This window comes from Esox lucius, chromosome 12 (assembly GCF_011004845.1).
Source record: "Esox lucius isolate fEsoLuc1 chromosome 12, fEsoLuc1.pri, whole genome shotgun sequence".
Classification (NCBI taxonomy): domain Eukaryota; kingdom Metazoa; phylum Chordata; class Actinopteri; order Esociformes; family Esocidae; genus Esox; species Esox lucius.
The window spans coordinates 36,177,881-36,192,593 of NC_047580.1; the positions used below are offsets into that span (position 1 = coordinate 36,177,881).

Here is a 14,713-nt window from a genome sequence, read left to right on the forward strand (position 1 = left end):
TAGTCCAGGTGGGGCATGCACATTGATATAGTCCAGGTGGGGCATGCACATTGATATAGTCCAGGTGGGGCATGCACATTGATATAGTCCAGGTGGGGCATGCACATTGATATAGTCCAGGTGGGGCATTCACATTGATATAGTCCAGGTGGGGCATGCACATTGATATAGTCCAGGTGGGGCATGCACATTGATATAGTCCAGGTGGGGCATGCACATTGATATAGTCCAGGTGGGGCATGCACATTGACATAGCCCAGGTGGGGCATGCACATTGATATAGTCCAGGTGGGGCATGCACATTGATATAGTCCAGGTGGGGCATGCACATGGATATAGTCTATTGCGTCTATAATATTGGGTAAGCCTGAAAAAGAGGATTATGTTAATATAGAGGCTTGTCAACCTGTTGGCTACGTTACATTTATTTTAACTGTCACATACTTGCAATTGAATAAAATGCATCCTTGATTCTTTGTGTTTCAAGATGACCAGGGAAAGTGATGAAAATATTCAGGTACTGCTTTAGAGCAAGGCATACCCTTATTTGCAGATGATGTGGCAAGACCTTATGCACGACGAATCTCATGTCCCACATGCAAAGAAACGCAGATCTATGCAGACTGAACAGGTGTCAACCTTGGCTAAGTTGAGTGTACTTGCTTATGTGGTTCCAGCAGACTGCATAGGTACACTTTGGGCCTACTGAACCTGTACCTCTCCCACAGATACTCATCAGGGAAGCCCAGTGGAGAACTGGTGGTGTAAAAGCTCTGTGTCGAATCTGAGCACCTTCATCCACAGGGTTGTTGAGTAATGGACATGTCATAGATGGTTGTAACTGGCTGGTCTTTAGATGCACTGTTTATATAGGCTGAATCTCAAGTCGCATACTTGCATACTATATAGTATGCCAGATTAGTATGCAAGAAGATTAGTGTGTCTCAAACCATTGTACGCTGAAATTAGCATGCCAAAAGTTCTGAACATAGTTTTTGAGTTAATGTAGACCACACTTGCCCAGTGAAAGAGGAGAGGTTTTCACATTTGTCTTGTCTTTTCACTTGACAAAAAAGTCAGTTATCATCACCTATACTGATAGTTATTGGATCAATGTGGAACGCTGTTGTGCCCTGAAATGAACTAGCGCTGGCAGCGTAAAGTTCGTATTCAGTCTCGCTAGACGTTGCTCCATTCTCAAGACTATTCCAAACAATAATATACTAGAATTACTGGCTTATAAGCTTTTAAAACAGCCAGTGGCAAAAGCCATACAATTCATAGATGCTATTTCTGGTGGAAGTAAACTTCATAAGAAATGTTAGTCAGTGTAACACCATGCTTAATGGTGTCTAGCAAAATACTCAAACTTGGGTGTGATAATGTGCGACAAAATGTAATGTTGAGTATTATGACAAGGTAGGTCCCAATTAGTTCCAATAATGGCATACTAGCTTACTATATACTAAACAGTACATACCTAATCATCTGCGAAGTACGTACTGTACTTGTAGTACGTAGTATGCAAGTACAGTACGTACTTGACGGAACAGTCTTTCTGGATTCTGTTTCAGCCGGTTGGAAATTCTTTGGTACACAACTAAATTAAACATGACAGGTTAGTTCAGAGGTATACGTTACCTTGGTTACTGAGCAGGGACTCCTATAAGCCACAGTAATGGAACGGAACTCTCACTAAGCAAGACTGGATTTACCTTTATCTGCCTTGATGGAATACCCCCGGGTCAACTTTGCAGCAGTCAGGGACGACCCAACAAATGATGCCAAGAGTGGTTTAGGATGACTTTATTCACTTTTTCTGAGGCACATTAAGCTCGTTGGTCTTTAGAAAATATATCATCACTTCACAGTGGAAAGGAGAAATACATATTGTCTAGGACAATTGCAAATTATTCTTAGATACTGCAGTCAGTTACTAGGTTATTTGTCAAAAAGTTTCACTACGAACCGTTTTAGTTCATTTATGTACAGTCAGCGTCTCATGAATCCTCAAAATAAATGTTTGTTAGAGTGAAAAGTCAGGTTATGTAAGTATTAAAATATATTCCTATAAGCTCTTGCCAAAGCAACAGCTACTCTTCCTGTTGTCCAAACACTAATTATAACAACAAAGTAAATAAAGGAATAATAAACAACATAAAATCAACTAATCTTACAGTATACAATATCAAATAGCATCTTTACAAGCCCTGTTGGGGTATTAGGTATGATTTTGTATGATTGTAATGTTACATGGTGTGGCTGAGTTCCATGTAGTTGAATTACCTTATTGGTGCTCTGGATAAATCCAGAAGACAACATCTAAATAAGTCCCAAAAAACAAACTAACTGTAACTTTGTCCTACTCATTCAGACTTGGCAAACTGCTGCCATTTCACTTGATTACTTTTACTCTGAATCAGAAGACTGATTCTCAATAGGAGCGAGTGGATGTTCGTTAAGGTTGTGCCAAACGTGGAAGCAGTTCCTGTCTGCAATGACACAGAGTGGCACCTCACACTCATTACATTTCCAGGGAGTGTCATTTCTCCGACCTTCTATATGGCACAATTTACATCTCTGTCGTCCGACTGAAGCTCTCTGGCTTCTGTCTTTCGCAATCTTCATGGGAACAGGCGTGTGTCCAGTGCTCTTCGGTTTGGCCTTGGTGTCAAGAGACACCTCACAGAGCTGAGCAACAAGCTGCTCCATGAATTCCTTGTGGGTCATTGGCGTCATGTTGTTGGCCTTACACATCTCCTTGTGAATGATGTAGCTGTTAGTCGTAGCAATGTCCACAAAATGGTAGAAGAGAGTGCGGTACCAACTTTTTGTTGTGCGGTGTGCTGAGAAGTATGTGATCAGCTGATTTGATAAGTCAACCCCTCCCATGTACTTATTGTATTGTGAAATCGCTGTTGGAACTGGAATGGAATTGACAGACCCTTTTCCATTCTTCTTTTTTCGTTTAATGGTTTCCCCTCCGTAGGCTTTATGAATGGTGGATCCCACGGACACGTCCCGGGCATCCTTCCACTTCACAAACAGTAAAGAACCCTCCCTGATCCATCGCAGAGTTCCCCTTGGGGACTTCTTGGTTAGGGCGTTTTCTGTAGATTTTGGGAAACCCTGTCTGCCTTCACGCATGATACCGCACGCTCCCATTTTAATGTCAAACAAGTCCTTGAACAGTTTTGGGCTGGAGTAGTAATTGTCCAGGTACACATGGTAACCAGACCCAAGAAAGGATGGCTTAACAAGTGACATCACTGCATCATAACAAATTCCAAAACCAAAGGGGAACGTGTTCTTGCCTATATACACAGCATAATCCACTGTGTAACCATTGCTGGAATCAGCTAAAACAAACAACTTGAAGCCAAATGTATTAGGCTTTGCCTTGATGTATTCACTCAACCCATTTCTTGCTTTTGAAGCCACCATGCGTTCATCTACAGCCACGTTTCTGTGTGGGTGGTATGATGCCTTACAAGCAAGACGAATCTCATCCATTAATGGTTTTAGACGGAATAACTTGTCATATTCGGGGGTACCCTTCTTACGATCATTGATAACGTCCTCATCAGGATCACTCATGTGAATGTTCCACGATATGATTCTGTATCTATCCCTGTTCATTACAGTTCCTGGAAATGGAATTGAGAAGATTGAATTTTTTTTCCAATAATCGCCGATAGCTCTTGCCTTAATCTGCGCAATGAAAAGGACCAACCCAAGAAATTTGTAAAACTCCTTTGGAGTAATATCTGTCCACCTGAATTTCTTGCCCTTACAGATGTTTTTAGCTGCATGGCTGTTGGTATTTTCACAGAGGGTTCTGACAGTGGACTTGGAAAAAAAGGTTTTGAAGAGCTCTAACGGTGAGAAAACAGATGAAGGATCTAATTGTGATCCAGGGGGTCTTCTGGGGGAAAAACTCAAAGACTTTGGACCTTCATCAGGGTCTTCCTTGGTTTTCCAGGGCTGGGATGGCTCCTCTGACTCTGATGGGAAGGGAGGGGTTTTTCTGTGGGTTGAGAGACGTGGTACTTTGGACTTCTTCGGGAATGAGGCCAGCTTTCTTTTTAGTGGACAGTGGGTGTTTTTTGACCTCTTAGCTGATGTGCTAAAATGTTGTTCTGGATGTGAAGTTTCTTCAGTTTCAACACTATGAAGAAAAATATTAGTTATAATGAATTCAAAAAGTAATAAAACTGAACATAAATATAAAGGCAACATTTCCTCACAGGTTATGAACGAGCCCAGAAAGGTTCCACACACACAAATATTGATTTTGTGCACAAATTTGTTTCCATCCCTGTTGGTGAGCATTTCTCCTGTAGGCTGACAGGTATAGTCAAGATGTTTGCAGGTTGCCTTTGTGTTTCTGTTCAGTGTAACAACAATTCCATTGAGCTATGCATTGTCTACCAAACCCGCGCTGATCCCATATTGTGTAGCTTGTTTTATTAATGATCTGAACTTTTCCTCAAATAGTTTGTTGTATTTTTGCCCCCATCCTATGTACACTCTACACACATTAAAAAACATTGAATAGATTCTGCGTGGATTCAAATATAACCCACAAAACATTCATAATTATAGTAGAAATCTAACTAATTTCAATTAGGAATAAATGTAATCTACAAATGTATTACTAAAATGTTCAAACCATGGTTCTTCTGGGGACTCAGATTCACTGTCCTTCTTTTGATTGACTCTGGGTGGAGTGTCGCCAGCTGATTCAATCGAGTCCTCCTCTTCCCAATCAAGACTATAAAGATAAAAATGAACATGTCAACAATCATGTGATTCATTTAGTCAATACCATCACACACGTCCAGTGGGGTGATGTACAATCTATGAGGTCATTTTGGTAAAATTTACTACGGTCAGAAAACTAAAACAGTCTTACTCCAGTCTCACTCAATCTGTTTTTTTGATTTACTTCTTGAGTAAAAGAATATTGTTTCCTTGGAGTTTGTTTGGGTTACAAGATGTTACGAAATGAGATTGTCATCAGTAATTATATAGTTTTTTTAACCTGTTCCCTATTTTCCTGTGTTTTGCATTAACCTTACCCAGTTTTCACCACACCCAGTTGGTGGCAATATACCTTTTTTGGTTGTAGTCTTCCAAACCCAAAAAAGATAGCAATAGAAGAACACAAAGTTGCCAACCTGGAGCCATTTTGTCAACAAGCTGCTCCATCAGAACAAAATGATTGGTTTCAGTTAGATTGCTAGGAAGGTTTCCTATCTACCTAGTTCATTCAGGCAAGCAAAGCACAAGTATGAGGCTAACGACTGATATGATGACATTAATCATCTTTTGCTTGGGACAATATGGCTAGTTGGCCAGCTTGTTTAGGTTAATGTATAGTTATTGATGTGAGAAAAAAAAATGTGTACATTAATTTTCCCCCTGAAAAACTAATCTTATACCACAAATGCATAACACTGTTTTAGTTAATAACTTGGAGTGAATGTCTCCCAATTATTCAGTCTCTGAAGTCTTTTTGAGGGATTTTTGCCCACTCCTTCTAATTGAATTTAATGTATTGAGTGGGGTTTCTGAGGTGTCTGGCATGTACTGCCCACATCAGCTCCTCCTACAGCATCTGGATTGGATTATGGTCAGAACTTGGCCAATCCAAATAATTAATGGTTCCCTTGATGATGTGCAGCCAATCAGGTCCAGGGGAGAAAAAGCAGCCCCAGACCTTCACACACCCTCCATCATGCTTGACTGTTGGGATAAGATTCCTTTGGTGGATGGCAGTTTTGGGTTTTTGCCAAACACAGCTTTTTTTTTTGTGACCAAAAATGTACGTTTTTGACTTGTCTGTCTAGAGAATGGACTTACTGAAACCTTCAGATTGGAATCACTCTGGCGTTGGTTTGACCCTCCTCGGACCACTGTTGGTAGTTACTCAACACTGCTGAACGGAGCACCACACAAGCCATGCCATTTCAGAGATGCTCTATTGTCATGGCCCGTCACCTGGCCATGACAATTCGGCCCTTGTCAAAGTGGCTCAGGTCTATACTTCTGCCCATTTCACCTGCATCCAACATGTTGACTACAAGAACTGATTGTTTGCTCACCATCTAATCTACACAGGCCTTGACATGTGCCCTTGTTAGGAGATGAACAAAGTTATTCGCTTCACTTGTGAGTGGTCATAATGTTTTGATTCATCAGTGTATATTTATTGCCAATTATAACAATTAACTGTGATTTTACATAATACACAAGCATATTGTGTAAGTACACAAATATTATAATTTAAATTCATGTACAAATTACTATCATTGTACAAATAACTATTTTCATTACGGTGTGCTTAACAGAGCTTGCCAAATACATTTGTGGCTAAGCTACTTTTATCATGGTCTAAAGCTACCCACCATCATCATCTGCAGATTATATGCACTAACAGTTATATAAAAGGAAAAGTTTATTGCATGTTTTGATTGCAACATAGCTAACCGCAAGCTAATTCTTAAACCTTTCTTGCTCATTGACTAAAAAACACTATATAAAAGTGTTATCATATTGACCCATGAAGTGATCCCAACATCTGTCTTATCATTTTGTCATTTTTGTGCTGCTGCAGAAAATACCACGACTAGCATCGAGTGGCTTGACTTTTTAATCACGCTTACTGGAAGATGGCGCACTTACTGGGACGTCCAATAGAACTTGGGCCCAGTCTCAAATCACATACTATACCTTTAATATAATGCCAAAAGTTGAAAATGCCAAAAGTGCCTGGATGGTCTGCTATTTCTGGTGGATTTTTGAAGTATGCAACCGTGCATGCTTTCCAGGGCACCAGACCAAAATCCCTTGGGCAGTAAAAGAGGGGTTTGCAACGATTGTCCCGTCTTTTCATTTGACGAAAAATTCAGTTATTGCATTCTTTTATCATTCACGTAAGAAAGGGAAATGAACATCGTTGTTGACATGAAATGTAGCATGCTAGCTCAGTTAGTTATATTACATGCAATCCATTAAGTGCAGACAGGACCGTTTTTATATATTGGGGGGACATTCCCCCAATTTGGTAATCATAACTGAACCTAAACTTCCCAGTACTAAAAACCGTTCGTAAAAATACTCATACATGTAAAACACTGGTCAATTTAACAATGGTGTCTCTAAACAAATATTCAAATTTGGCAGGATTTGTTTTGCGCGACACAATTAGAGGCAATTTTATGACAGGCTTACAGTACCTCGTCACTGGTATCGGAGGAAAACGACACTAATCAAAAGGAATTTATGTCCAGACCTGCGGCTCGGACAATTATTTCTACCTACACATCGTCATATGGATCCAGCCCGTCCTCGCTATCGCAGTTAAAGTCTTCGTCTCTAAAGTAACTACCACCAGAGCAACTGGATCCTTCTTCGTTGCTATCTAAGTCACCCATGATCTCTGTGTCGCTAGCCATAGTAGAATCAACTTCAACTATATGTTATTGTTGTTATCATCTGCGTCTTGTGAGCAACATTAAAGAAACACTTCCGGGTCACGAAAATCTGGAATTTTTCAAAATAAAAGAGACCAACGAATTACTTATAAACTGAGATAAATTGAATGTATTAATTGTTTGAGAACATATACCTCTCAAAACATTGACAACAATTCAAATATGATCATATTTAAGTGTAATTTCCATAAAAAGTGGGTGTTAAAACACGTTCCAAGGGTAAAATTCAGACAATGACAGAATATGGAATACATATTACCTCATAGCTCATGAACTATTGAATATTCCACAGAGAAAGCAGTGTAGGAAATGTCCAGGAGAATGTGTAGAGTAAGACAAACCTGTCTAATCATGGGCAACACAATATTTCCACACCCTCTTTTTCCACAATGTAACTTAATGGATTTGAAATACATATTGACTCATACAGAAAGAACTATTCTATACGCCGCAGTGAATGTATTGTAGGAAATGTTTAGGAGACTATATAGAGTGTTTATGTGCAAATGAATCAAGGGGCACTCTGTATTTGCAATTGTTGCTGGTGTTTTACTCCACCCACCCCATTGGCCACAATGTAACTCAATGCATATGAAATACATATTGGCCTATAAAATAAAAACTATTCTATACGCCGCAGTGAATGTAATGTAGGAAATGTTTAGGAGACTCTATAGATTGATTATATGCAAAAAAATCAAGGGGCACTGTGTATTTGCAATTGTTGCTGGTGTTTTACTCGGCCCACCCCATTGGCCACAATGTAATTCAATGGATATGAAATACATATTGGCCTATAAAAAAAAAACAATTCTATACGCCGCTGTGAATGTATTGTAGGAGATGTTCAGGAGACTATATAGATTGATTATATGCAAAGAAATCAAGGGGCACTGTGTATTTGCAATTGTTGCTGGCATTTTACACCCCCCATACCATTCTCAAATTAAGCTAAGGCTGGAATGTAGTTGCAATAAAATATATCCATCTAATAGAGTTGATGAAGTTGAACTTATTCTAGTATGTAATAGTTGGAAATTGGTTATGATTTGACTTTGTTGTAAAAAAAATGTTTCTATTCTAAAAGGTATAAAACTGTAAATGGTCTTTTGGACTCACTTACATCTCTAAAGGTGGTACAACAGGTTAATGACCAGCTAATATATGTCGTTGACAACTACATTAGATCATTGGCTGAATTGTTAAGTAATCACCAAGTGGTGATAATCACCTCCATTAACAAAAGGAATAATGGATCTAAAGGCTATTCAGCAATTTGGAATGTGGCCAATGGTATGGGCACAGTAAAATGCCAGCAACAATTGCAAATACACAGTGCCCCTTGATTTCTTTGCACATAATCACTCTATCCACCTTCCTTGACATTTCCTACAATACATTCACTGCGGCGTATAGAATATTTTTTTCTTTGAGTCAATATGTTTTTCATATCCATTGAGTTGCATTGTGGCCAATGGGATGAGTGCAGTAAAATGCCATCAACAATTGCAAATACACAGTGCCCCTTGATTTCTTTGCGTATAATCTATATAGTCTCCTGAACATTTCCTACAATACATTCACTGCGGCGTATAGAACAGTTTTTTTTCTATAGGGCAATATATATTTCATATGCATTGAGTTACATTGTGGCCAATGGGGTTGGTGGAGTAAAATGCCAGCAACAATTGCAAATACACAGTGCCCCTTGATATCTTTGCATATAATCACTGTATAGAGTCTCCTAAACATTTCCTACAATACATTCACTGCGACGTATAGAATATTTTTTTCAGGGCAATATTTATTTCATATGCTTTGAGTTACATTGTGGCCAATAGGATCTAGGATAGCTGGAGTAAAATGCCAGCAACAATTGCAAATACACAGAGCCCCTTGATATCTTTGCATATAATTATTCTACCCACTCTCCTGAACATTTCCTACAGTATATTTTTTACAATATACACTAAGCAAAGTGTCAAAATGGATACATTTAATATTATTAAAATTGCGTTTTACCGCGGACTTCTATTTTGAAGGCAAAATCCGAAAACCGGAAGTCTTATTGTTGCTACGGAATCTGTAATGTTGCCAGCATGACGCTAATTCCCGTCTTCCATGCTACAGTCGTGCGGGATGTCAGCAAACATTTAAATTGCAATCCGCCATCTAGTGTGTTGGAGTTAATACTACTCATATGTCTACTTTAAAGTATTAACTAGTTGAGTAACAAACCAGGGGGCAGGGTCCAAGATGGCACCGATTATTTTATTTTTTATTTAAATATTTCTTTATTTTTTCAATGTAATCTGCTCACTGTCACATCCGCGGAATCATGGACTCTGCCATATTGACCAGTTCCTGTTTCACATGCCTCATCATTTAGTACATGTGCACCAGCACTGGAGTCCAGCCAAACCCTGCGTGAACGGACAAGAGCCTGCGTGAGCCAAGCCAAGTAAATGTTTCTTTACTAGCTAACATGTTTAACTAGTCATTGGCATTTACAGTTCATATCATCATTGACATTAATATGAGCTAACAACTTTAATTGCAACAGGTCTAAAAGCACATTGTCAGGATTTGACGGACTCCATCCTAGCTGGAGTGGTGCTCTTCTTTTATCTAGAAACATTGACAGGAGTCTCACTCCTATAGCCTCACCATGAGATAGGGTGCAGGTCAGGGTGCAGGTCAGGCCGCAGGCTGTTAGCCAGCCTGCTAGCATAGTGGAGTCTGTCGATAGCATAGCCAGAGTAGTTAGTACAGCTTTACCTGTTGCCACTGTGACTCGTTCCAGGCTGAGAAAAGTTAAACAAGGTAGTGATAACAAAAACAACCTTATTAAGATAAAGCCTTCCTCCACCTCGGTCACAAATAAAATAAAAATGACTGTATCACCTCGCATCTCAAAATGGGACTCCTAAATGTTAGATCCCTTGCTCCAAAGGCAGTTGCAGTAAATTAATTAATCTCTGACCATAAACTAGATGTTATTGGTTTATGTGAAACGTGGCTAATGAATTCACTGCCTTAAATGAGGCCTCTCCTCCTGGTTATACTAGTGATCATATCCCTCGTGCATCCCGAAAAGGAGGGGGTGTCGCTAATATTTATGACAGTAAAAAACTGATGCAGAAAAGTTAATCCATGCTTTCGTTACTTCTAGACTAGATTACTACAATGCTCTTCTCTCTGGTTATCCAGACAAACTAATAAATATACTTCAATTAGTGCTGCACACGGCTGCCAGAATCCTAACTAGAACAACATTTTTTGAACACATTACTCCTGTACTAGCGTCCTTACACTTGCTGCCTGTTAGGATTAGGGCTGATCTTAAGGTTTTAAACCTATAAATCAATACATGGACTTGCTCCTACTTACCTTGCTGAAATGATCTAGCCATACGTACCTACACGTAACCTACGATCGCAAGATGCAGGCCTTTTAATTGTACCTAACTTCTAAACAAACAGCTGGCGGCAGGGCCTTTTCTCATAGAGCTCCACTACTGTGGAATGATCTGCCAATTAAGGTTAGAAATGCAAACTCAGTGCAAACGTTCAAGTGTCAACTAAAAACTCATCTCTACAGCATGGTCTATGATTAAGTGTAGTCTGGCCCAGGGGCGTGAAGGTGACCAGTAGGCTTGATACTGTCCATCCTTGCTGTCTTGCCAGGTGGGCTCTCGTCGCCACTGGGATGTCCTCCCTCCAATGCCTTTCGGGGGAAGAGTCACTGGCTTGTTGTTGTCTGTCTGTTGTGCACTTGTGCAATTGGGCTGTACGCTGCTGGCAATACTCGGCCCTCTTTCAGGGGGGTTGTGGTTGGTGGGTGTCCCTTTGGTTGATGCCTGGCAATGTGGGTGGATTGATTTCCTGCCTGTTGGGCCCTGTCCGGGGCCTTCCCCGGGTAGGGCCACAGTGTCGCCGGACCCCCCCGTCTCAGTTCCAAGGTGTTACGCTGCTATATTATTGTACTGGGGGATATGAGGAGTACACTTTCTAACTTTTCTCAGTCTCCTCCAGTTTTAAATTTTAGGAGGAGATGAGGTTCTGGTCCACACCTTCGGAGTACCTTGTTTGCCAGTTGCTGTCCCTGTCTTTGTCAACCTGGTCATACTTTTGACCTAGTCTAGAATCAAATAGACTCTGGATTTAGCCCAGAGAAATGTATTTATTATTCTAATTGGACTCTTAATATCTCACGCGGCACAGCCAGAAGAGGACTGGTCACCCCTCTGAGCCTGGATCCTCTCTAGGTTTCTTTTTCTAAAATTCGGCCTTCTTAGGGAGTTTTTCCTAGCCACTGAAATTCAACACTACTGTTGTTTGCTCCTTGGGGTTTAAGGCTGGGTGTCTCTGTAAAGCACTTTGTGACAACTGCTGTTGTAAAAAGGGCTTTATAAATAAATTTGATTGATTGATTTGGTATTTTTATATAAATTCAAAGCTATAAATAACTTCTACTACAATAAGTTATCACTTTAGACGTGTTAATAGCTAGTCTACTTTCTAAACAACACCCATAGGAAATAAGCATTGTAAAGCAGCAGTTCTTTATTTAGACGTTCAAGCTAGCTGATCTCGTTAGTAGGTTACTCTACTGTATTGGACTTTATCTTTCATTTCGACACATTTCTTGATCAGCCGGTATCTTAGAAAAATCCTGTCGAACACAAAATCATAACACAAATCCATAAAACAAGGTACATGAACTGTTGAATACTTGGCTGCTGCGAGTCCGTTGTCAGCAACACAGGCAGGCATTATCTTTTAGTGCTTCTTGCTTGGTTGTAAATCCAGTGGGAACAGGTGCGAAACCGGCTAAAACATCTTGGGAAATCTACCCGAATCTTCCGTCATGAGATTACAAACTTAAAGAGAGCGCTAGTGATTTTCAGTTTTCCTCTTTGTATGCATGAAACTCGTTCATGTTACAGAATAAACCTAAAATGCTAATACATTCGTCAGTGACTAATGTGGAAAAAAATCTAATGATATTCTTTCACAAAATAAATGTCAAAACATGTTGTTTTGGGAATTTCTAGAAATGACTTCAATACGGGACTTTGTATTCGATCTGTCTTGTTGGGCTCGATAAGCCATTGGTTGCACCGTTGTAGTATCCATTGACCTCTGGGCCATGAATATACATGCTCCCGACTGTAACCCGGAACCCCATCGGCTTAATCGCGAGGGTATCATGATCATATATTGCTGGTACGGCAACTGCTCCACTCCAGACGCTACCAGAGCATCGAGGCACGCACTTCACAGTTCTTTCCCCTCAGGCCATGAGGCTCCTCAACCAGCAACACTGATCTATGATCATACTGATCACACATGAACATTCCAGATGCTCTGATGTCTTTCCATGTACATTCATTGTACATTATAATATTTTTTATTTACCATTTATAGGCATATTACACTTATCAAAAGTGGTCCAAGCAAGGAAATGTGGTGAACAAGTGACAGGGTCATGGGCGGCCAAGGATCATTGATGCACATGGGGAGTGAAGGCTGGCCTGTATGGTCCAATCCAACAGACGAGTTACTGTAGCTAAATTGCTGAAAAAGTTCATGCTGGTACAGATAGAACGTGTCAGACGTGTTTGTTGCATATGGGGTTGCGTAGCTGCAGACCAGTCAGGGTGCCCATGCTGACCCCTGTCCACTGCCGAAAGCACCTACAATGGGCACATGAGCATCAGAACTGGACCACAGAGCAATGGAAGAAGGTGGCCTGGTCTGATGAATCACATTTTCTTTTACATCACGTGGGCCGGGTCCGTGTGCATCGCTTACCTGGAGAACACATGGCACCAGGATGCACTATGGGAAGGAGGCAAGCCAGCGGAGGCAGTGTGGTGCTTTGAGCAATGTCTGATCCATGGAGTCCCCACATTGCAACTTACAGGACTTAAAGGATCTGCTGCTAATGTCTTGGTGCCAGATACCACAGCACACCTTCAGAGGTCTTGTGGAGTCCATGCCTCGATGGGTCAGGGCTGTTTTGGAGGCAAAAGGGGCACCTATACAATATTAGGCAGGTGGTCATAATGTTATGGAAAAATCTAAAGGATTTCTGGCTCCCAGGCGTCTTTTATACAGGTAACAAGTTGAGATTAGGAGCACTCCCTTTAAGAGTGTGCTCCTAATCTCAGCTCCGTTACCTGTATAAAAGACACCTGTCCACAGAAGCAATCAATCAATCAGATTCCAAACTCTCCACCATGGCCAAGAACAGAGAGCTGTCCAAGGATGTCAGGGACAAGATTGTAGACCAGGGACAAGATTGTAGACCTACACAAGGCTGGAATGGGCTACAAGACCATCGCCAAGCAGCTTGGTGAGAAGGTGACAACAGTTGGTGTGATTATTCACAAATGGAAGAAACACAAAATAACTGTCAATCTCCCTTGGTCTGGGGCTCCATTCCAGATCTCACCTCGTGGATTTGCAATGATCATAAGAAAAGTGAGGAATCTGCCTAGAACTACACGGGAGGATCTTGTCAATGATCTCAAGGCAGCTTGGAACATCAAACGTGGAGGTGGAAACATTATGCTTTGGGGGTGTTTTTCTGCTAAGAAAACAGTACAACTTCACTGCAACAAAGGGTCGATGGATGGGTCCATGTACCGTCAAATCTTGGGTGAGAACCTCCTTCCCAACTACGTCTGACCTCTGTGATTGCCAACAAGGGTTTTGCCACCAAGTACTAAGTCTAGTTTTGCAGAGGGGTCGAATACTAATTTCACTCATTAAAATGCAAATCCATTTATAACATTTTTGACATGCATTTTCCTGGAATTTTTGTTGTTATTCTGTCTCTCACTGTTCAAATAAACCTACCATTAAAATTAAAGACTGATCATGTCTTTGTCAGTGGGCAAACATACAAAATCAGCAGGGGGGGTCAAATAATATTTTCCTTCACTGTAGGCCTAAATATCATTTCCCAGGTTTTGCAGTACAGTGCGCGTACCTTTCTGTATCCATCCAAAATTAAGCTCATTCATGTAAAAATATTTACAAGAATCCATAAGATGTGGAACAAGCTACAATTCAGTACCTCCACCTCCTTCTGACTTCTTTCAGTCTGGCCTCCATGCTCCTCAGTTCCACTCTCAGCTCCTCTACCATGTCTCTGACCTCCTTCGGCTCAGTCCAGACATCAGGGGTGCTGGAGGAGGTGGTCTG

General features: G+C 40.7%; 1 protein-coding gene across 1 annotated transcript; it reads right to left on the reverse strand.

Annotated features, from left to right (window-relative positions):
* Window positions 1–1,789: 1,789 nt before the first annotated feature.
* On the reverse strand, window positions 1,790–7,498 carry LOC105028949 (piggyBac transposable element-derived protein 4). Its single transcript, XM_013136185.4, has 3 exons — window positions 7,327–7,498; window positions 4,673–4,774; window positions 1,790–4,168 (listed from the first exon to the last, which is right to left on the reverse strand). Exons 1-3 carry the CDS (start codon window positions 7,458–7,460, stop codon window positions 2,410–2,412), a joined length of 1,995 nt encoding a protein of 664 aa, XP_012991639.4. The 5' UTR covers window positions 7,461–7,498; the 3' UTR covers window positions 1,790–2,409.
* Between the last annotated feature and the right edge of the window lie 7,215 nt (window positions 7,499–14,713).